The sequence below is a fragment of the Herpailurus yagouaroundi genome, unplaced genomic scaffold (genome assembly GCF_014898765.1).
Source record: "Herpailurus yagouaroundi ecotype Mexico unplaced genomic scaffold, PumYag 190, whole genome shotgun sequence".
In the NCBI taxonomy this organism is placed as follows: domain Eukaryota; kingdom Metazoa; phylum Chordata; class Mammalia; order Carnivora; family Felidae; genus Herpailurus; species Herpailurus yagouaroundi.
The window spans coordinates 10,248,541-10,272,322 of NW_024412421.1; the positions used below are offsets into that span (position 1 = coordinate 10,248,541).

General features: G+C 55.5%; 1 protein-coding gene across 2 annotated transcripts in view; it reads left to right on the forward strand.

The window, feature by feature from the left end:
• The first annotated feature begins 6 nt into the window (after positions 1-6).
• The window catches only part of CPNE2 (copine 2), a 46,634-nt gene continuing 22,858 nt past the window's right edge, over positions 7-23,782 (forward strand). For both annotated transcript variants that reach the window (XR_005797712.1, XM_040498092.1), the window contains exons 1-7: positions 7-80; positions 15,446-15,660; positions 18,444-18,623; positions 20,339-20,413; positions 22,269-22,340; positions 23,198-23,281; positions 23,557-23,646. Coding sequence is in view for 1 of the 2 variants with exons in the window: in XM_040498092.1 (XP_040354026.1) it covers positions 15,481-15,660; positions 18,444-18,623; positions 20,339-20,413; positions 22,269-22,340; positions 23,198-23,281; positions 23,557-23,646 (681 nt within the window). In the remaining variant the exon portion in view is untranslated. The remainder of the gene's footprint in view (positions 81-15,445; positions 15,661-18,443; positions 18,624-20,338; positions 20,414-22,268; positions 22,341-23,197; positions 23,282-23,556; positions 23,647-23,782) is intronic.

Genomic DNA, 23,782 nt, shown 5'->3' on the forward strand with positions numbered 1-23,782 from the left:
GGGATGCCCCGGCGGCCCGGAGCGCGGGCAGCGGCAGCGGCGACCACGCCGTGAGGGCGGCGGCGCCCGCGGGACCCGTGGTGAGTGGGGCCCGGGCGGGCCAGGGGCGGGCGGGGCGCCCTGGCGCGAACGCTAAGTTCGGCCTTTCGGCTCGGCTTCTGGAGCCGGTGGCGGGTTGGAAGGAGGCTGGGTTCCGCCTCGGGGGCCGTGACACCCCAAGCCCCCGCCACCCGCGCGCACCCGGGCTCTGGCCTTTGGGTGACTCAGCTGCGACCCGGCCACGCGGGGGCGCTCCGGCTGCGCCCGGACCACCGTAGGGGAAAGAGGAAAGGGTGCTGGAGGAGGGTGGTGCCCCTCCGTGTCCGAGCCCAGCTGTGCAGGGACTCTCCTACCTCCTCCCTGGAGCCTGGGAGCGTCCGGAAAGGTAGAGTCCCCGCTGCCGAAGTCCCAGCTGCCGAAGACTTGAGGTCGGGCTGGTCCCTGGCCGCCCCCCCCCCCCCCCCCCCCCCCCGCCGTAACCTGCTCTCAACCTCCATATCTCACCCACCCCCCCGCCCCCGCCCCAGCGTGCTGCCGGAGAGCCAGCTCCCAGCCCAGGAAGAGGCTACGAAGGGAGGGCGTGGAGCTGGGCAGCTTCCCAGAAGTCGAAGTGTGTTTGCAAACTAGTTTTTTCGCAAAAGCTGTCTGGCACCTGTGTGGTTAAGGGGGGTGGGTGGGGGGACATGGGAGAGAGAGCAAGACTCCTTCCTTTCCGTTTCTCGCAGCCCTGTTTTTCTGAGAATAGAGGTGTCTTACTCCCCTCTTCCCATCCCATCCCATCCCAGCCCCGACCTCTGCCCCCCTCCTTGGACAAGGCCTTTGGGAAGGGGCTCCTTCAAAGGGGACTGTGATTTGCCCAAGAGCACAGGTGGAACTGGAACCCAGGGCTCTGGTAGCCAGTTGAGGGTTCATCCTGGTGTCTGTGATTCTCCCAGCCCTGTTGCGTATTTCGGGAAGTGACACCCTCAAGGGATCTGGGAGAATGTGAGCTGCCCTTTGTTTTGTGTGCCCTTAGTTTTTGCTTGCCTAGGAGTGTGGGCTGTCATCCATGGATGGAGGGCTTTTTCTGTTCCTTGGGGCACCCACAGCTTCAGTAATTGGTGCGGACGTGGGAACCCCTTTGTACCCTTCAGCAGTTGCAACCTGTCTGTGGCCAGCTTGGGGAGACCTGGGGCTGAATGCCCACCCGATGGCGGGCTGGGGGCCCTTCCTCTTCTCTGACCTGGTGCTTATCTGTAAAATGGGCTAATTGTCAAGGACCTGTGTGCCTGGAGGCTGGGTGCAAACATGAAGACATAAAGGAGTGGTTTTATTGCAATCCCTCTGGCGCAGGGCCCAGTGAGCACTGCTTTGGCCCCAGGCACGCTGTCACTCAGGCAGGTTTCTCCATGGAAAGAACCAGGGGCTGGGAATGTGGACACTTGGGTTCTCCTTGCCCTCTGCCACTTCCTGTCTGTGTGCCTTGTCACTCACTGGGCTTGGGGCTTTTTCCATCTGTAAAATGAAGCAAACTATGACACATTCCCGTTTCTAGGGCTGCTGGGAGGCTGGAACCGGGGGACAGGGGTTCTGCAAAGTGGGGTGCACTTCATGAATGGCAAGTGTGGTGTTTCAAGGGACCCCTCCCCTCCCAGGGGCCATGAAAATTAAAAACTCAGGTACATAAGAGGGCTGGGAATAGAGCCTCTGTTTCTATACCTGTAAAATAGTGAGAACAATACGCTGTATAGCTTTGTGATCTTTTAGGGTGGTTGTGTATTTATTTAAAGGTAGTTGTGAGGATTAAATTAGGTGACAAAGGGTTCACATGCCAGCATTTTGACTGGCCTGGTGGTAAGCACTCAGTGACTGGTAACTGTGAGTATCGTTATTCCTGGGAATATCCATAATCCCTGTGAGGGCAGCTGCATTTAGGATTCCTTCTGGGATTTTCTCAGGCCAGCCTGCTCCTCCTTCTCCCACCTCCTCCCTGGAGAGAGGAGCCTCAGAAGCCAGATGTCAGACTTCTGGACTGTTCAAGGTGCCGAGTCCTGAGTGGGAAGGTTCTACCAAAGAGAACATCATGAGGGATGCTGGGTGCAAAAGTGTTCCCCCTCCGTGCACCTTGGGCTGGCCCACAGGGCTCTGAGGAGTGACAGAAAAGCTCCTGTCAGAGCAGGGAGCATTGGGGACAGGAAACGTCCCCTACTGAGAAACCCCCAGCCCAGGGCCAGGGCCCCGTCTGCCTGCTGGAAGTCTCCTTCCCTCTGTCCCCCTCTAACCCTTACAGGAGCTGCTGAATCGGGGCCAATCATTTCAAGAACCCAGCCCCCTCTGCCTTGGAGAATTGGCTCAGAAAGGGAACAGGATTCCCTCCCCTCCTGCCCAGCCCCCTGCAGGACACAGGATGGGCTCCTTGGGAGCCAGGAGGCTGGGTCACCCTAGGATCTTGGCAGCCAACAACAGGAGAAGGGGACAGTCATGTCCCACTCCCACTGTCCAGAGGGAGAATATGGGGTCCTAAGGGGGGGTCATGGCTTCCTGAGGTCCTGCACTGCCTCAGAACTGCGTGGGGGTCCAAGGCGCCTTCTCGTCGTCAGCCCAGTGCCCTCTCCCCTCATTGAGCCACCCGGCCTCTGCTCCCATGGCGGAGTCAAGTGGACTGTGCTCTTCAGTGTCCCGGAGTGTTTCTCTCCTAGCTCTGTCCTCACCTTCTTCCTCCGGGGTCTGAGATGAGGCTAATTAGCTGCTACTTGCTCACTCACTATGTATCACCTTGCTTAATTTTTCTCGGGCGTTAGCCACCTTCTACACTCATTTATTCGTTTGTGTATCACCTTATTATCTGCCCCCCCTTCCCAAAGAGTGTCAGCGCCACGAACAGGCGAGGATAGTGTCCATCTTGTCCAGGGCCCTTTCCCTGCACTTAGAGAAGATAAATGACTGGGGCTGCCCCGCACTGTAGCCTCCTGTTAAAGGACTCTGTGATGTTGGCTGATGGAGCCCCGAGGAGTCATAAGCTTGCCCTCTCGGGTCTCTGGAGGGAGCCCTGCTCTCCCTGCTAAGTGCTGGGAGACCGGCACAGGGCAGCGGCCTTGCCGATGGAGGAGGGGAATGTACGAGTCTGGAGAAGGTGGGATTTGCCTGGCACTGAAGGACCCGGGGCTGGAGGAGACTGAGGTGGCAGCTGCTGCCATGGGCTGCCCACTCAGGGGGCTGAGGTGTACTGGGGAGAGTCCCCATTCCCCGTGTGACCTGGGCCATGTCTCTTAACCCCTCTGACCTCCGCTTCTTTGTCTAGGAAATGGGGACTCTTAGACCACGAGCTGTCCCCACTGCTCTCTTCATGGGGTTCTTTAGGCAGCTTTGAAAGGGCTTGTAAACCGAAGAGGACCAGATATGGATGTCATTCCTCTTCCACCTGTGGCTTTAGGTCCCACCTTCCATTCATTGTGTGGCCACCTGTCGTCACTCAACAAATGTTTACTGAGCAGCTCCTCTGGGCCTGGGGCTGTGCGGAAGCTGGGAGCACGGCTATGGAGCTCAGAGTGGAATGGGTGGGGGGACAGAGAGAGGCCAGCAAATGACAAGGAGACAGAAAGACTTCAGATAGTGGAAAATGCCCCAAAGAGAATAAAGCAAGGTGGAGTGAATGATGGGGGAGTGCAGTGTGTGAGGCCCAGGGAGGCCTCTAGAGCAGGAGGTGGTGACATTCGAGCGGGCATGCTAATCCAGGGCCTTAGTCTCTGGTTCATGGCTGTATCCCAGCCGTGCCTGGTGCCCAGCAGGTGCTCAGTGGATATTTTTGAATAAAAGAGGGAGGCGTGCCCCAGAGGAAACAGCACATGCAAAAGCCTTGCGTTGGGAACATGCTTCGTGTGTTCCAGGAGCCCATTCTCCTTATGACCCAGCTCTCTTTCTCCTTTCGGTGGCTCTTGTCGGGAGCTGGGGGCATCTGGTTTGCCGACTGTATCCCTGCTCTCCCCTCCCCATGATGCAGGAGAGAGCATGCTCAGCTCCCAGCAGAAGACGCCATTCAACCTCTCCCTCCTTTGGGCCCCAGCAATCTTTCCAAGTCACCCCACGGCCCCTCAGGAAGGGGTGCGCTTTGCAGCGTGCACATAGGGAGCCCAGCTGCCTGGTGTCACGCTCTGATTTGCCATGGACCCGCTGGATGACCTTGGGCAGTGTATTCGTTTTCTAGCGCTGCTATAACAAAGAACCCAAAACCGGACGGCTCAAAATCACAGAAATATATTCTGTTTCGGAGGCCAGAAGTCCAAATTCAAGGTGTGGGCAGGGCCATGTTCCTCTAAAGGCTCTAGGGGAGGTGTGTTTCCTTGCCTCTTCAGGCTTCTGGGGACATCACACCGATCTCTGTCTCCTTCCCTCAGTGTCTTCATACGGTCCCTCTCATAAGGACACCAGTCGTATTGGATTAACAGCCCATCCTACCCCTGTATGACCTCATCTTAACTAGTCACATCTGCAGCTCCTGTATTTCCAGATAAGATCACATTCTGAGGAATTAGGAGGGTAGGATTTCAACTTAGCTTTGGGGGGAACATAATTCAACCTCTAACCTCTACATAACCTCTTTGTGCCTCAGTTCTCCGATCAGTAAAATGGGATGCTAGTAAGAGGGCACATGTCCTGGGATTGCAGGGAGGCCTAAACAGAATGCTGTCAACCTCGGGGCAGGGCCAGGCACGCCCAGTGCATGCTACTGTTTACTTCTCCTCAGGGAGGACTTCCTGGGAGCTGGGACCCAGAGCTGAAGAACAGATGGCAGTGTCCTTGACCAGGAGGACTTGCTGAGAAGGGCCTGGGCCTGAAGTAGCACCTGCTGTCTGGCTCACAGACACCCCTCCGCGCTGTCTGGCTGAGGAGGGGCAGGGGGCACCCCTTCAGTGTGGCAAGGTGTGGGCTGGGCAGCATAAAAGCTACTGGAACTGTAAGACACCATTAACAAAGAGTAGGGAGAGCCCCACATGCGGAGGGGTGAGCAGAGGTCTAACCCCCATGCAGGAACCCACAAGGGGATTTGGTACTAGGTGAGCCCCGATGACTTTCAGGGCCCATCAGTCCAGAGATTTTGGGTGGGAGCTTGGGGCTGAGGCTCAGAGCAGCCCAGGAAAGACTGAGGGGTATTTAGAGACTCCTCAAGGCTGGAAGGAGCCCCGGCTCTTCACAGGCAGGGAAACTGAGGCACAGAGAGGGGAAGGAACTTGGAAGAATTCCAAAAACACACTTTTTGGGCACCCCTGTCTCTAGTCTCCCCGTGGTAGTTCCCAGGTAGGCACGGGCACCACAGGGCAAGGCCCAGGGCGGCTTCCGTCCCTCAGGCTGCCGCACAGCCCCCTACAAATGAAGCCAGGTTGGAATGACTTTGGCTGACGTTCACTGTCACCATGCCCTCCACCCTCCATTAGCTTGGTCCACCCTCCGAGCTTGGCCAGACCCACTCCCGAGTTCCCAAAGTATTTTCTGTATCCCAGAGTATATCTACACCCGTCCTCTGTTGCGCTTCCTGGGAGGTGGGAGGGCAGGCCATCACCTGCTCCACTTTGCTGATGAAGGAGCTGAGGCCTAGGAGGGAGGAGGTGGCAGAAGCAGGCCTTGACTCCTGACTCCCAGAGGGGTGGGGAGTGGGCTGGAGGCCACCGTGCAGCCTGCTGCAGCAGCCCCTCGAGGGATAGGCTGGGGAGACACGGGGCCAAGCCCTTTGGACCAAGATTGAGCTGAACCAGGGGCCTCGGGGTCCCAAGGGAGGCCCCCTTCCCCAGGGGCCAGAGCTTAGTGATTAGGTGGGGGCTGCAGAGAATAGCCTCCCCTGGGTGTGGTCTGATGGAAGCTGGGGACCCCAGGGGTGTCAGACCCCTGCTGCAGCTTCCACGCTGTGCTGTCTGCATCTATATTTATCCCCATAATGGCCCGGCTGCCTGTCGGGAGTGCGGTGTCTTCTGAGTATAGCAGCCGGGAGCCTAGCTAAGGTAGAGAGGCGATTTGTGGATTTGTGTCCAGATGCCCCCTTCACCTCGCACCTCGGAGCCAGCCCTGCCCACTCTGGGGGCTGTCCCTGGCAGGGGTTTGCAGGAAGGGCCCAGGGGTATGAGCAGCTTGGGGCTGGACCACCCCCCCCCCAACTCCAAGAACTGGGGCTGTGGGATGTTGGGGTTGGTGTATGCCTGGGAAGGTGGGACCAGATAAACCAAGAGCCTTTCGGCTCAGGGATTCAGGGGACTGGTGATTCTGAAATCCCAGATTTCACCAGCCCTGGAATTCTGAGAATCTGTAGTCCCCCTTCACCTTTTCGCTCTTCCTCACTTTCAACAAAGGACGGTGACATCTCCTAAGCCAGTACTTACAATATGGTGACAATGTCAGTGCCCCCCCCCCCCCACAGACCAGGGGCTCAGGAGGGGCTTTGTAGAGGAGTCCTCGAATCTTATCACATTATAAAACTTACAAAATAGAGCAGACATCCCACACGTACAACTCCGTGACTGTCCACACACCAGAGCATTTGTCAGCAGCAGCCGGACAAGGAAGAGAAATGTGACCATCACCGAAGCCCCCTGGTGCCCCCTTCGGGTCACAAGCACCCCTCCCTCCTGACTTCCAGCAGCACAGATCCATTTGGCCTGCATTTAACTTCGTATAAATGAAATCAGACAGGACCATGCGCTCCTTTAGGTCTGCTCTTCTCCATTCAGCGGGTTCGTGAGACCCGTCCGGATCATTGGCACCCTCGTTCTGCCCTCGTGCCCCCAGCAGTATAGTCTACTGCGTGGGTGTTCACATTTCTTTATCCCTTCTCCTGATGAGGGGTGTTCAGGGTGCATCCAGTCTGGAGCTACCGTAAATAGTGCTGCCGTGAAAGTCGTTGCGGGGCGGGGGTCCTTTGGTGAACACGGGTGCATGTTTCTGTGGGGCATTGCTGGCTCATCCGTCGCGTAGCTTAGGTAGACCCTGCCAAACGTCCCTCCAAGGCGTTCGTCCCGGGCACACACCCTTTGGCAGCATGAGAGTTCCAGGTGCTCCACGCCCTTGTCACCCCTTGCTATTGTCAGCCTTTTTCCTTTTGGCCATCCTGGGAGGGGCGGTGGGGAGGTGGGAGGGGGCACAGCAGTATCACTTGAGTTTGGTTTTGCTGAGCCGAGCTGGAAGAATGAAAACGCAAAGTAAACAAGGGGGAAGGGCGCTCCAGGCAGGTGGAACAGCATATGCAGTATGGTGGAGAAGCATTGCTGGACCTCTGTGTGGTGGACACCACAGCTGGAGCCGGAAGTGGGAGGGGCTCTGTCGGGGGGGGGGGGGGGGGGGAGGGGCTTGGATGTCCTCCAGAGAGCGGCCCAGAGCCACGGAGAGGTCTTCCTCACTGTGAGCCAGCACTTACAGTGTGTTAGGCATTTTTTACTTTCTGTTTGATGGATAAGAAAACTAAGATGCAGAAGGCCCGAGCTTATCCAGAGTCATCTTAGCAGAGGCTCTGGATCGCAGATCCTTCCAAGCCTCATTTTGCTCATCTGGAGAATGAGGGTGATCCTAACCTCTTGCTTAAGGTTGCTGTGAAGCCGTAGAAGTTTAAGCCCATCAGGCATTGGGCACAGGGTCTGGGGCGGACATTATTATTACTCTCATTTTATTATTATCTCTCCATCAGCACAGCCACACTCACCTCCTCTCTTCCCTTCCAGCTGACAGGGTGGGAGTAGGCCCACCCATCTCCTACGTCTAGGAAGGGCTGGCCCAGAACTCCAGCCCCAGCACCCTGTTTTTCTTCCCCATGGCAGGTCTCCCAGAGGCTGAAGTTTGTAGTGATGGTTAATTTTATGTGTCAACTTGACTAGGCTCTGGTGACCAGTTGTTTGGTTAAACACCAGTCTGACGTTGCTGTCTAGGTATTGTTTTAGATCTGACTAACATTTAAATCAGTAGACTTTTATTAAAGCAGATTACCCTCCATTATGTGGGTCGGTCTCGTCCAATCAATTGAAGGCCTTTTATAAAAGTAAAGACCAAGTTTCTCCAAGAAGAAGGGATTCAGCCCCAAGACTCCAACATAGAGGGGCGCACAGCTGGCACCTGGCTGAGTTGGTAGAGCATGTGACTCTTTTTTTTTTTTTTTAATTGTTTTAATGTTTATTTTTGATAGAGAGAGATAGAGTGTGAGCGGGAGAGGGGCAGAGAGAGAGGGAGACACGGAATCCGAAGCAAGTTCCAGGCTCTGAGCTGTCAGCACAGAGCCTGACGTGGGGCCTGAACCCACGAACTGTGAGATCATGACCTGAGCCGAAGTCGGATGCTTAACCGGCTGAGCCACCCAGGTGCCCCAGCATGCAACTCTTGATCTTGGCGTTCTGAGTTTGAGCCCCATGTTGGGGGTAAGTCATTTTAAAAAAAAATACTGAAACATAGAAATCTTGCCTAGTTTCTAGTCTGCCTGTCCTGTCCTGTCCTGTCCTGTGGATTTTGAACTCAAGACTGCCACATCACCTCTGACCTGAATTCCCAGCTTTCCGTCTTGTCCTGCAGATTTAGAATTTGCCAGCCCCCACAGTTGCATGAGCCAATTCTTTAAAAGAAATCCCTTTTATATATATAGATATCCCATTTGTTCTGTTTTCTTTGGGGAAGCCTAATACAGCTACCATCTGTCTTTCTGGATCTTCTCATCTAGGAAATGGGGTGAAGGAGCAACTTAGATCTAGCCATATTTGAGACGTGATCTGACCCCAGAAGTTCAGCCAGTGCAGCCATTGGGGCCAGTGGGGACCACGCATCTGGTTAGCCAAGGGTTCCAGCTCACAGTGTCACCCTCTAGACCAAACATTGCAAACTCAGAGATCTGCAGAGACCTGGCCTGCAGACTCCGTGTGTGAGACTGACAGTCCTTGTATGAGGACCAGATACAACGTCTGCCTTATTCTGCCGAGTGTGGGCTAAGCAGACCCACCCCTGACAACATGGTCAGCCATTGGGTGGCCATATTGCAACCTCTGATCTAGGAGCTCAGGCTCAGATGGGTGGCCTCAGCATCACCTGGGAGCTTGTTAGAAATGCAAATATTATGGAGCACCTGAGTGGCTTAGTCAGTTAAGCGTCTGACTTCACGGTTCATGAGTTCGAGCCCCGTGTTGGTCTCTGTGCCGACAGCTCAGAGCCCGGAGTCTGCTTTGAATTCTCTCTCTCTGCCCCTCCCGACTCACCCTCTGTCTCTCTGTCTCTGCCTCTGTCTCTCTCTCTCTAAGATGAATAAACATTAAAAAAATAATAATAATAATAAAAAAAGAAATGCAGACATGGAGGTCTCTCCCCAGACCTGCTGAATCAGAATCTGCATTTTAGCAAGATGCCCACCTGGCCACCCCCCTGGTGTCTGTGTGTACTTTATTAGCCCACCGCAGAATCACCAGGAGTGCTGTTAAAACACAGGTTGCTAAGTGCCACTCTAGGGATTCTGACTGAGCAGGTCTGGTGGGGCCCAGGATGCTGCATTTCTTTGTGTGTGTGTGTGTGTATCAAATTTTTAATGTTTTATTTATTTTTGAGAGAGAGATCGAGTGGAAGCAGGGGAAGGGCAGAGAGAGAGGGAGACACAGAATCCGAAGCAGGCTCCAGGCTCTGAGCTGTCAGCACAGAGCCTGACGTGGGGCTCGAACTCACAAACCCCGAGATCATGACCTGAGCCAAAGTCAAACACTCAACCAACTGAGCCACTCGGGCACCCCCAGGATGCTGCATTTCTACCAAGCTCCCAGGAGATGCTGAAGTGGCCCATCTGGGAAAAATACGTGGAGCCATGAGAGCCTAGGGCCATCGCCCCTGGAGCCTTTGTGGTCAGTGATTAAACCCCACTGAGTGGGATTTGCTGCACGGATGAGGACCCAGAGGCCCTGAAGGATGCACCTTATGGGGTCTGAATCCGTTATCCACTCCCTGGCCCCTCACCCACCACCTTGCTCTCCACTGGTATCCCAGCACTGTGTCTTCCACTTAAGGGGAACCTAGGGCTGTATTTCTCAACCAGTTTTAACTCTTTGTCCCCTTTACATAATCTGCAAACTTCACGTATCTCCTGGGGTTTTGATCTGCCCTGCTTCCCCCAGCCATCAAGAATTGCTGATAATAGCACAAGCTGCAAACTGTCATTCTAAGTGCTTTACTGCACTTATTCCTTGCAGTACCCCCCGGGAGCACTCTTACCGTCTGCCATTTTGTAGAGGGGGAAACTGAGACCAGAGACGTTGCGTAACTTGCTCAAGGTCACACAGCAGATAAATGGCAGAGCCAGGGATTGAAAGTCAGGCATTCTGAGTCCAGCGTCTGTGCTCTTAACTGTTGGGGGTACTGATCAGAGGACTGAGCCCCTGTCCTTGTTACTACCACTAACAAGACTTTGTAGAGCGTTTTTGTTCCACAGTTGGCACCAAAAACAGAATTTCTTTTCCATCTTCTAAATATCAAGTTGAAGACGCTTTTTCATGCAGCATGTGATCCCCCGCTAGAAGTCCTGATAGGCCGTCCCATTGTTACACTTGCCCTGTCGTCCCCACCACTTGAGACTCTGGGGTGGGGGCTGCTGCCTCCCTGAGCACCTCGGTCAGCCCTTCCCTTCCCTTCCCTTCTATCCCCTCTTTTCCCCAGCTGGCTCTCCAGGTCTCCAGCTCAGCTGTCTGCCTCCCCCACCCCCACTGCCCATCTCCCTGTGCCTGCCTCTCGGTGTCTCCTTGTCCCTGCCCATCTCTGAGTCGGGAACCCTCCTGGCCTCACCATCTCCTCCCTGCAGTGAGTGAGGCGCACAGCCCAGCCCCTGGGTCCTGAACCACTGGAGCCAAGAGTGGGTGAAAGGATAGAGTCAGGCAACGTGGCCTTCGGCCTCAGCATCATCCTTCCCTATTTTAGAAAAACCACTGCCCCTTCTTGGGCCTCAGTTTCCACTCTTGTGAAGTGGGATATGAGGCCCTCTCCTGCTGGCCTCTTGGAGTAATCTTGAGGCCCCAGGGTTTGAGTAATGGCTTTGTGATATTTGTGATGTATGTCAGGGAGACGTGGTTGTGATTTCTCTGGGGCTGGAGATTAAAGAGCCTGTATGGTGGGCTCTCTCCCTCCCTCATTCATTGGCAAGCATTTATTCAGCACTCGGTATGTGCAGAGGCCGCCCTAGGTGCTAGAGAAGCAGGAATGATCCCTCCCTCGTGGAGGTTATGTTCTAGGGGGCCAGACAGACAATACACAGGCAAATAGACAAGTAAAGTGACTGCACATTACAATGATCTGTGAAGGGAACAGTGTGGTTGTGATTGTGTTGAGACAGAAATTGCATTAGCTCAAGTGACCAGGGAAGGCCTCTGACAACTAAGACCCATCCTGTGAAGAAAAGCACATCTGGCAGAGGGAATAGCAAATGCAAAGGCCCTGAGGTAGAAGAGAGGCTGATCTGTTTGCAGAGCAGGAGGAAGCCCGTGTTGCTGGGACAGACAGGGGGAGGGGGAGGGTGGCATGAGATGGGGTCAGGTCAAGCAGGGCCCTATAAGCCTGGAGAGAATTTGGGTTTGGTGTGGCCTGGAAGGTGAAGCCACTGGAAGATTTTTAGGTAGAACTGTGGTAGCCTCTGATTTGCATGTGTAAAGACTCACTCTGGCTCCTCGTTGCTCCGGGAGATCTGTCATGGACCAGTGCATGGCTGGGCGTGAGATGATGGCGGTCTGGTTGGGCCAAGGCAGCGGAAGGGGGGGAGGGGGTGATAAGGACATTGCTCGCTGCATCTTGAGGTGGAATCTACACAGCAGGGGGATATGGGTAGTGGCGGGGGGCGGGGGGAAGGAAAGAGAGAGGTCAAGGATGATGGGTTCCTAGGTTTCTGGCCAAGACCATAATGTTCTAGATCTATGGTTCAGCGCCAGCGTCTCCAAATCCCGTCCTGTCCTCCCCAAAGGGCAAGATGTATTAGCTGGGGCCACTAGAGCCTGTGGGGGCCGAGGCCTCTGTGTCTTGTTCATTCGTTACTCTTCATCGCAGGGCACTCCAGGAACGTTTGTGAAATGACTGAATGGGAATCCCCAAGCCCTGCCTTCTCTTTGCCTCAGCGACCCATCCGTAAAAGCAACTACTAGTTTTGTATTATCCCCGGCTTCCAGCTCCTTCCCTGGGGATCCGGTCGCCCTAGAAGGCCCGTGCCCATTCTGGGCCAAGAATCGGGACCATCTGCGAGCAGGCCCTGCCTGGCTCCCCATGCCCCCTGTGCAGCCCGTAACCTCAAATGACCTGTGGGGCGGGTGCTGCATCAGGGAGGTTTCCATTTCGCCCAGATGCGCATGGCAGGCCCAGCCCTCCCTTAATGACACCTTGCCCGCCTGCCCTCTTGCTGGAGTAGGAGGGGAGGGGGCCTGGCCCAGCATAAGCTGTGATTTCTTTTTCCGTTGCGTCAGGCCTCAGGGTCCGGCCTGCCTGCCCGCTGCCGGGCTGGCACAGAGGGGCCCACTCTGACCCTCGCCTGCCCCAACTCCGGACATCATGTGCTCCCCATTTCGGGGATCCAGAAGCTTCCAGCCAGAGGGTGAGTTGGGGACGGGGGAACCTAGCCCTGGCTGGGGGAGACGTGCCCCTGCCCTGCCCACCCCTTGCTCACTCTAGCCAGGGCCTGCCAGCTAGACCAGGTGGAGTCACGGTGGAGTCCGACGAGCTCGGCCCAGCCTGACCCTCCCCTGTGACCTGGCCCTCCCTGCCATGCCCTCCGCCAGGCTGGAGCCGGTGTAGGGCAGGAGGACAGCACAGGGACACTGGAGTGACGACAGTGGCTCGGACTGGGGGAGGGCAGGGGAGAAGCGGCCCCACGATGTTCATAGGCCTACGTGCCTTTGCCTGTGTTGGTCTGGGGCGTGTGTACATGTGCGTGTGTGTGACCACACACGTGTCCATGCACAGGAAGTGTGTCAGCCTTGGCGTGCGTCCTGACACCCCTCAGGAGGAAAATAGATGCCTCTGACTTGGCAGCAGGGGACAGGTGGCCCTTGCGGGGCCGTCTAGCGTGTCACGAAGGGGGCCCGTGAGGTGCAGAGGAGGCAGGTAAACTGGAACCCACCCCCTCAGTGATGACCCCAGAAGTGCGGACAGTGCGACTCCAGAGGAACTGGGGTTCCCTCTGCCTGGCCGACTCCCCTCTGTCCCCACCCAGGTCCTAGTTCCTAACCACGCTCAGCAGCACCCCTACCCCGGCCAGAAGCACGCAGATTGGCCTGGGGAGGCCAGAGAGACCCAGCTTATGCCCTGCCTCTGCGGTTACCTGGCTGTGAGACCTCGGGCAGGTGACCTCTGTTCTCTGGGCCTCAGCTTCCTCATCTGTAAAATGGGGTGACTGTTGTGACCCACCCCACCTCAGGGCGGCTGTGAGCACAAACAGGTGTTCTCCCAGCCGCACACGGCAAGGTGTCCCTTTTGGACGTCCCTATCCCCTCCGCCCTCCTGACTGGGTCGAGGATTTGCTCACCCCGCCCCCACGTGGAAGGCCACCCAGCTGCACGCGGGGAGAGTGAATGCAGTCCTCTGGCCCCTCCAGTGGAAACTAATTTTTACACGACAAGAATAAATCCCGCAGGCAAATTGCAGTGCTGCCCTGACGCTCCGGGCTCGCGTGATTATGATGAGGTTGTCGGGACAGACAGTGGGAGGGAGAGGGCTGAGGACTGGCTTTGCCACTGTCCGGATCCTCCCAGGCGTGCCCGGGTCTCGCTGTGTCTGCAGAGGGAGAGGGGCCTCTGGTGCCAGCCCCACACTGGCCTGGGCCTCCCGCAGACTGGGGCATCTGTCTGCCCAGCCAGAGGCTGGTGCTCAGGGGTCATGGCTATGGCCTCAGCGCTATGGCTGGGGTCAGAGGGAGACGGGTGGGCGTGCTTTGGTCCCTCCTCCCTGGATGACAGCAGCCTCCTCGCCAGCCCCCCTGCTGCCTCTCCTAGCCTAACATCCCCTCCTCCCCACAGGGGCTGGAGCCAGCTTTTCCAAACACACATCAGGTCATGTCACCTCTCTGCTTAAAACCCTCTGAGACTTCCATCACTCAGAACAAAACCCCAGTACCCCCAGGACCTGGCTGTTCTCCCCAAGCCGTCAGCCAGGCTGTGAGGGCTGAGACTGGGCAGCCTTTTTACTGCGGGATCCCAGTCCTGGCTTGGTTCTTGGGACCTAGTAGATGCTCAGTAAACACTCTAGAGTGGATGAACGAGCCTCGGGGTCCTTGTCTGGAAAACAGGGTGATATTAGTCCCTGACCCACAAGACTGAATGAGAATTAGAGACATGGTGCAGATCACGTGCCCAGCTCGTGGTCAACACTGTGAGTAAGTCGGGTTCGCGTTCCCCCTGAGGGAACACCCTTCTCTTACCTCTCCCCCCTGGGGGAGTACAGGGCTGGTTACTCACTCAGCAGGGAGGGGCTGAAATATTAGTCAGGGCCTCATCCACATGGGGTCAGGGCTTGTGTTAACTACACACGAGCCAGTGGAAGAGACCTGACCACAGGAGTTCGGCAAGGCTGTATCTTGATGTCTCGTGGGTAGAAGTGGAAACTGAGGCACAGAGAGCCAGATGGCTTGTCTTCAGGGCCTTGTTATGAGTGGAACCCAGAGCTCCCCTCCACCCCCTAGATGGGTTTGTCTTCACTTGCTCCAAATGAACACTTTGCGCTTGCTGGAAAACAGAACTGCTTAACGTAAGCAAATGCTAGTAATTAGCTGTGACAGTGGAAGGGTACATAAGGTCCTGGGCATGGAATCTGGGGAAGTCACGTACGAGCGGAAGAGTTCTATGTTGGGAATAATGACCAACTCAGGCAGAATCTGAGCCATGTGGAGGGTTTGTCCGTTCACTGATTTAGACACTCGTTCCTCTTTTTTATTCAACAAGCCATACACTAAGTGCCTCCTTGTGCCTCAGTCCCTGTGCATCGGCCCAGGATACAAGATGAACAAGACTGCAATGAACAAAGTTGAGTTTTGGATAAGTTATCAGAAGTGAGCTTCCTAGTGGCCAAAGCAATGAGGGAAACCTGAGCAATGATAAGCCCCACGGTAGCCACACGATTCCAAACTGTTAATTGCTCAGGAGAAGCCTAGGTTTTCCTGGCAAAATGAATATTTTAGGTGCCCACATCCACTGTGATCTGTCGCTGATTTGGCAGCGGCACCTTGGACTTGTGTGTGTAACAATTGACCGGCACAGATAATACCTTCAAACTAAACATGCCTGCTAAGGACCCGTTTTTCTTCATTCTCCTTCAGTCAAGCTTTGGCTTGTGTTATCCCATGCACACACCTTTCCTTCCGTCTCTACCTGCATCTGGAAGGGTCAGGTTGGTGACACCGCCTCGGGGTAGGGTGGGAGAGCGGATGTCTGTGCCCTCTCTGACCCCCACCTCTCTCCCCGCCCAGACTGCCAGGAGCTGCTGCCAGCACCGACAACCCCTATGGCCTACATCCCTGGTGGGGGCGCCCCGGCAGCGGGGACGGCCCCCGTGGGCTCCCAGTATTGTGTGTGCAAGGTGGAACTGTCAGTGAGTGGCCAGAACCTGCTGGACCGGGATGTCACCTCCAAGTCTGACCCCTTCTGTGTCCTCTTTACAGAGAACGATGGCAGGTGGATTGAGGTGAGGCCCCTCCATGTGTGCCCTGGCTGGGTGGAGGGTGGCTAGGCTGCCGGGGAGGGGTTCCCACCGGATCCTGGGACCTCCAGGTTAGACAGACCCTTGGAGGTCATTGGAGGGTGGGCCAGGGGTTACTTAGAAGATTGTTGCTTTTAAAATTGGATTTTAGGGGCACCCGGGTAGCTCAGTCAAGTGTCTGACTCTTGCTTTTGGCTCAGGTCGTGATCTCGCAGTTCATGAGATTGAGTCTTGCATTAGGCTCTGTGCTGACAGTGCAGAGCCTGCTTGGGATTCTCTCTTTCTCCCTCCCTCTCTGTCCCTCTCCTGCTTGCATTCTCTCTTTCTCTCTCTCTCAAAATAAATAAACATTTTTAAAAATTGTACTTATATTATTATTTCAAATAATTGTATTTGTAAGTTATTATAATTCATAGATTTAGATTTATAATTATATTGTTTCATATCATAATATTTTATTAAGTTTATCTATGTATTCTGAGAGAGAGAGAGAGAGAGAGAGAGAGAGCATGCACGTAAGCAGAGGAGGGGCAGAGAGAGAGGGAGAGAGAAAATCCCAAGCTGACTCCATACTGTCTGCACAGAGCCCTATGTGCGGCTCAAACTCATGAACCAGGAGATCATTTCTTGAGCTAAAGTCTGACAATCAACCGACTGAGTCACCCAGGTGTACCCCCCCCCCATATCATAATATTTTAAATTACTGTAATATATAGTTAAAATATATTTTAGGGTTTTACAAAATGCTTCCATTTTTAAAACAACCTTCCACATTTATTTTTTGTCAAGTTTATTTATTTATTTTGAGATAGAGAGTACACTTGTATGAGTGGGGTGGGGGGCAGAGAGAGAGAGAGGGAGAGAGATCCCAAGCAGGCTCCACACTGTCAGTGCAGAGCCCGACATGGGGCTCAAACTCAAGAACTATGCGATCATGACCTGAGCTGACATCAAGAGTCAGACACTTAACCGACTGAGCCACCCAGGCGCCCCCCCCCCCACCATGTTTATTCCTAAATGAGCATATAGTCAGTGAGAAGCAAACAGAGAAATGGGGAACTCAGTCTTTGGTCCCAGAGCTGGGCCAAGACCTAGGTCTGTCATTCCCTGCTGTGTGGCCTTGGGCAAGTGGCTGTCCCTCTCTGAGCCTGTCTCCTCATCTGTGAAATGAGGATATTTTCCCTCCCGCCTACCTTGCAGAGACCCAGACCTGGGGCTGTGGATGGTGCTGAGGACTTCTGAACTGGAAAACTTTGGCCTGTGGGCTGATGAGAGATGGAGCCTGAGGAAGGATATTGAGAAATGCAAACTGTTAGCACTTTCAAGTTTTAAAAGAGGCTTTGTTTTTATTTCAAAACGGGTCTCTGTTCATTGTAGTAAATTTAGAAAATACATACAGCCCTAAAGAAAGTAATCAGCAAAGGTGGGAAACCTGTGTGTCAGAGAGAGAGAGAGAGAGAGAGAGAGACCCACTGTTAACCGTTTGGTGTCCGGCCTTTGAGATAGTTTTATGCATGTAAAATTTCCAAAATACGTATCTATTTTTAATAATTATCCAGCTGAGCCACAGCGGGCAGCCCAATGAACGTACTGTGGTTTACAAAGAGTTTCCACAGATGTTGGCTCCTTCTCATGATGCCAAGGAACTGGTGCTGAGATTGTTGACCCATTTCACAGAGGGAAAACGGGCCCAGAGTGGGTAGGGGCCCCTCTGTGTCACCCAGTGCGTTGGTGATACAGCCAGAAGCGGGAGGTGGAACATGAGGTCAGCCGAGGACTAAAGCCAGCACGTCTGGAGCACCCTGGTTCCCTCTGCCGGGTCTCTGGGACCTCCGCCTACCCCTCAGGGAATGGTGTAATCCCCACCGCACCACACCCCCACTCGTGGCATCCACCCCCCACCCCTGACAATCTGTCTCTCACCCAGGCTGGCCACCCTGGCTAAAAATAGCCCAGGGCCAAGACTTCTTCTGTCCCTGCTTCTCCAGCCCTCGGAAATGGACTGGGTGGGAGGAAAAATCAACATAGCCCAGGCCCCAAAATAGACTATCGCCCAGAGTCCGTGGTTTGGGGCCTCAGTGTAGAGGCCAGGAGGCAGTGTTCTTGTCCCAGCCCCACCGCTGACCCACAGTACAAGGCCCTGTCTTTACCCAGGCCTTGGTTTCCACAGTGGGGGGGGAGGGGGGGATTTGGTCTGTACAGTTCCCAGTTTGGACATTCCAGGAATCTGTACAACGTACCAACATCTGCCCCCACCTGCCCCTAAGTACCCCTCCCTCTTTCTGTTCCCTCCCTCAGCTTCCATGTGAAATGTGGTTTGAAAACAGGGTTCTTCCAAGATAAAAAGGCTGAAAAGCACTGATAGTCAAATCCCTTCGTTGCACAGAACTGGAAACAGAGGCTCTGATGGCGAAAGGGACTTACTGTCTGCCACTTACCTAGGCAGAGACATGGCTCAAGCTCTTCCCCTGGCACCTGGTGTGGAGCCAGAGTCGAAGAGTTAAGACTGTCCGTGCTAGAGCCAGACCTGGGTTCAAATGTTGACACTGCCCGTCTGGCTGTTCAATCTTAGGTAAGTCCCTTAACCTCTCTGTGCATCAGTGTCCTCATCTGTGAGCCGGGAGTAATAACTACCTCAGCCACCCAGGTAACTGGCCACGAGGGCCTGCCAGAGTAGGTGTTCAGCAAGTTTGAATGACTTCGGGCAGCCCGAGAAGGGTTGAACCAGCTGCCTGACTCAGGCTCCTGCTTCCCCGCCCCTTTGCTAGTACGACAGGACAGAAACTGCCGTCAACAACCTCAATCCCGCGTTCTCCAAGAAGTTCGTCCTCGACTACCACTTTGAGGAGGTGCAGAAGCTCAAGTTCGCCCTGTTTGACCAGGACAAGTCCAGCACACAACTCGATGAGCATGATTTCCTGGGCCAGTTCTCCTGCAGCCTGGGCACGGTGAGCCGGGCCCCTCCCGGTGGACGAGGGCAAGGGAGTCCTCACCTTGGCCATCACCCTGCTCCCAAGGACAGGGCGGTCCCTTGGAGAGGGCCTCTGCTGCCACCTGCTTTCCCTGGCCCCATTTTCCTGGCTGGCTTTCGAGGTAGCATCACAAATGCGGATAGGCTTGGGGGGCAGCAGGCACGAAAGGGGGTAAGCAGCCTGGTGGTTTGGGGCCAGGCTGAAGAGTTTTCGGTGGAAAACACTGAGCACGGTGCCTGCGAGCTGTTGCCACACAGGAATGGGGACCCCATGTGGCCAGAACCGATTGTCAGAAGTGATCAGATGCAGTCTTGACTTCCTGGCTTAGGAGCACCTGACCAGCAACCACGGCACCCACGGGCATCCTTCTCCGTGGCTGGCTTACCGTGTAACCTCGGGCAACTTCCTTTCTCTCTCTGGGCCACACTTTCCCATCCAATTCAGTCCTTGGTGAGGTTATCGAGGCTGGCGATCGCAGGGTTAGGAGTTCCAGCCCTTTTTGCTGTGTGCCCTTGGGCAAGCCCCCACCCCCTTCTGGGCCTCAGTCTCCCCCCATTTCACTTGGGGCCTGCTGACGACTGCTTAGTCTATGGTGATGATGGAGGAACAGTGCACATTAAAAATGGCCTGGGCCTTCCAGGAGATGGGATGGAAAAAACGCAAGGGCCCACCGTTGTGTGAGAAGCAGGGTGTGTCCCTGGGATTCTGCCTGGAGTCCTCGCCCTCAAAGGGTAACTGAGGAGAGAGCTGGAGGGTGAGCTGGTGGCACCTGCCACCAGCAGGACTGCCCGTAGCCTGGAGAGGGGGCAGGGCGGGCAGCAGGTTGCCAGGGCCCCGTGAGAGATGTGGCCACAGCATGGAGGCCTCTGGACTAGAGCTGAAGCCGTGGGAGTGTCAGGTCTGCCAAACCACCGCTCAGCCTTGCTCTCCTCCTGGTCGTCTGGTGCCTTTTGGCGCCCCCCGTGGCTGTACCCACAGCCCAGGGTTGCGCTTGGGGTGATGAAGGCCACCGTGCTCCGAGCAGGTAGGGAAGGGGCTAGGGCAAGAGTGGACTGGGGAGGAAAACCAGCACGTGTGCACGGCAGCACAAAGAAACACTGGCATCCCCCCCCCCCCAAGAAACCGAGGACCAGGGTGGCCCAGGAAGAGTGTGGGGATGGGGTACAGAGATGGCGGAGGGGCAACTTTACAACGTGTTCTGCTCTTCCTCTCTCTATTGTGTTGATCGCCGACCGAGCGCTGTGTGCATGTCCTCTCTCTTCGGAGCGTGAAAATACATAGGATTTGCTCTTCTCCATCAGGATCACACCCTGAGGAGGGTGGGGTCTGTAGGTGGCTTTGGGGGAGGCAGTGAGGGGGCTTGACTCCCTGCAGGGGCCTCCAGAATGTGAGCCTGGTAAGAGCCTTTGCCTGGGGGCAACCGGGTCAGTGGGAGTGGACTGCAGGGATTGCGCCCCAGCTGTGGGACATCCAGCGAGTGTCTTAACCCCTCTGGGCGTCTGTCTCCTCAGCTGCGCCCTGGAGTCAGCGATGGTTGCTGGTTGCATGGGGAGGTGTAGCCAGCGACCCGCCAGCGCCAGCGCGGAGCCGAAGCCGCGTGCATGCGCGTGCTGTGAGTGGTGACTGCTGAGCATTTTTCCTCCCCACCAACCCTCAGGAGCGCCACTCTCCTCTCTCCTTCCCCACCCCAGATCGTCTCCAGCAAGAAGATCACTCGGCCTCTGCTGCTGATGAATGACAAGCCTGCAGGGAAGGGCCTGATTACGGTACCAGCCCCCTCCCTGCTCTCCGCACCCCTCTGCCTTTGCTCGCTGCCCTCCCCCATCAATGGGCTGCTTCCCTGCCAGATAATCACCAGCTTTGTTTGGAGTAAAAAGGCCCAACTTACAACTTAGCAACAGGTCTCTTAGCAACGGGCTCCTGGCTCCACATATGATGCGTTGGGGGCCGCCAAGCTGGGAGTGGGGGGCTGGCTAGAGGCCCCTGTGGCCTCCTACTCCCAGGGCAGGGGCGTTCCTACTCATTCCTGGAGTCCTCCCTAGCCCTCCCAGCTGGCCCTCCCCTCCTGGCCTGCCCTAGGGGGTCTTTGAGGAGCGCCTGACCCGTGGAGCTCTGTTTGCGGCTGCAATGCGCAACGGTTCCAACCGCGCGATGCGCAATAGTTCCAGCCATGGGATGTGCAATGATTCTAGTGATGCACAATGAGTCCAGCCTTATGCAGGCCCTCTGCTCGGAACAGTCCTGGGGCCTCAAGGTCTCCTAGAAGGCTGGGAAACCTGTTTTACAGATGAGGGACCTGGAGCCCAGAGAGGAAGTGCCCTGGGGAGGTGAGGCTCAGTGAGATTCTCTCCCTTCAGAGACTGCGTGAGGCCAGAGGAACTGGCCAGCTAGAGGGAGGAGGGCCAAACCTATATGTGCTCATATATAGTCACCCCCCCTTCTCTGGAGCCTCCCTGGCTCCCCACTGCCCGTGGCGCTTTGCATTCAAGGCTGTGAGGGACCCCACCTTGCTTTCCTGCCTCAGCCGTGTTTTACGCCTTCGTGTGCATACTCTAGCTTCAAGGCAAACTGAATTCTTAGTATACCACACATATCACAGACCATTATCCACGGTTCCTGCCGCCTTGAATGTCTCCTCCCAACCTCTTGGGGTTCACAACCTCCTTATCTAAATACCTTCACCAGCCAGCTGCCCTCTACCTGGAAACCAGCCCGGCTGGTGTAACTGTTACCCCTAGCACTTCCACCGTGCCACTCCAAACCTCAGTGCCTAACTCTGTGAAATGGGGGCAGTAATAGGACCTATCTTGCAAGGTGGTTGAGCAAGTCTCTGCTGGAGGAGAGGAAAGGGAGCCTGGCATCCAGCCTGGCTTCCGTGTAGTTCTGGAAGGTCAAGTATCTTGTAGGTAAGGCTGTCCTACAGGTGTGGGGGGAGAGGAAGCCCTAGCCAAGAGAGGACCCAGCTCACCTGTGTTGCTGTTGGCCCAAGGGCATTCCCTGCTACCCTGTGAGGAAGCGGAGACAAAGAGAGGCCTAGAGAGGGCAAAGGTAGCCCCAAGGTCACTCAGCTGGTCCATCACTGGCTGGGTTGGGGCCATAGGGTCATGGCCAATGGTGAAGGTGTGGAAGACAGATGACAGCATGAGCTGACAAGACAGCAGAGGGAGCTCAGGTGACTCCTGGACCTCAGTTTCCCTAGCTGCACGGTTAGGTTGCTAGAATCCCCCAATGCCGTGGCATTTTGAGGTCTGCAGTGGGGCATGAGGGGGCCTGTCAAGCTGCTCCCTGGCCCAGAACCTCTCCCTAAGGCTCAAGACCTCCCCTCATGTCTGGTAACAGCTTCACATGGCCTCCTCTCTTGAGCCACACGGAGTCACTTCTGGTTCCTCATATTCAGATGGGTTACCCCATTTTCCAGAAGATGGCAATGGAGGTTTTGGAAAACCTCCATTGAAAAGACAAGGGGCATGACCAGGGTGGCCCGGTACTCCCCCTCCTCCTTTTTCCCCTTCCCAGCCCTGGAGAACTGACTCCTGAGCACCCGTGCTCACTCTGCCTGGCAGGGCGCCAGGGGGAGCCAGAGGGACAGGTCCCACCCCTCACATTCCTGTGGCTTTACAGATTGCTGCCCAGGAGCTGTCAGACAACCAGGTCATCACGCTGAGTCTGGCGGGCAGGAAGCTGGACAAAAAGGTAAGACAGGCGAGGAGGGGTTTCTCCATCAGGGAGCAGTATCCCTCCCCCAGCCTGGGGGTGTGCGGCCTAACCCTGGTGCTTCTGGCTATCACCTTTATCACCCCGCATCCAGGAACAAGTCCGTAGCTTAGGACCAAGTTAGAACCTCTTTACCACTGAGGTAGTGAGTTTCCCGTTATTTAGAGGTATTCAAGACGTAACTGGAAACCCACTCCTCAGTATAAATTGCTAGAATCCTTATAGTAACATACAGGGCCCGCCCCTGTCACAGCCCCCCACCCCCACCCCAGACCTCACCCTTTCTACTCTCCCCACCTTCATTCTGCCTCAGCCAAATCAGCCTCATCATTGTTCCAGGATTACATCAGGCACTCTCCTCAGGCCTCAAAGGCCTCAGGACCTTTGCCCTTGGTATTCCCTCTGCCTGGGAAGTTCTTTTCCCTGAATGTTCCCTGACACATTTTTTTTTTTTTTTAACTTAAATAAATGGATTTCCAGAGGACATCATCTCCTTTCTGTGATGGGCTGGGATAGTTTCAGTTTTTCAGATGCCCACTAAAATAAATTAAAATCACATCCTCCCATTGGCATCGCCCTGCACTGGAAACAATTGCTCTTTGGAAGTCCCAGCCGGTCTACGTTGTAGCTCCTGCGGACTCCAGGTCTCAGGGTCTCTGAACACAGGCTTTGGTAACACCAGGATGGTGGGGGAGCTGGTTGGCCCCAGGCCACTGGCTCTGCCCACCGCTCCCGCACCTGAGCCTGGGTTGGGGGCAGCGGCTGGGCCACCCCACCTCTCATCTGAATCCGCCAGAGTCGTGCCTCCCTCACCCACATCCTCCTGCCTCCTCCAGGACCTCTTTGGAAAGTCAGACCCATTTCTTGAGTTTTATAAACCGGGAGATGATGGCAAGTGGATGCTGGTTCACAGGACTGAGGTGGGTGCGTGGGATTCTGGGGGTCTCTAAGCCAGTGGGTCTCTAGTCTGGCCACCCCCAGTGTCTCAGGATGGGGCTGTGTGGTCGCAGCCATGCAGGGAGCAGGAAAGGCCACAACCCTGCCCAAAGGATTTGTTCCCTCCCCGCCACAGAGATCCTCACTTCCATCCCCAGAAGCATGGTCGTGGGTCTCCCCACCCCCATCCCCATCGGGTCCCACCCCAGAGCACTGCTGCCCTGGGCCTGAGTTCACCCTTGGCCCTCACGTCCTGCAGGTGATCAAGTACACGCTGGACCCTGTGTGGAAACCATTCACTGTGCCATTGGTGTCCCTGTGTGATGGGGACATGGAGAAGCCCATCCAGGTGAGGGGACGCTGGGAGCCCTGCACCCCACCCTGCCAGCTCCAGCCTCCCAGTCTATCTGAGGCTTTCTGGGGATGCCTTGGCAAAGCTCTTTTCTTTTCTTTTCTTTTCTTTTCTTTTCTTTTCTTTTCTTTTC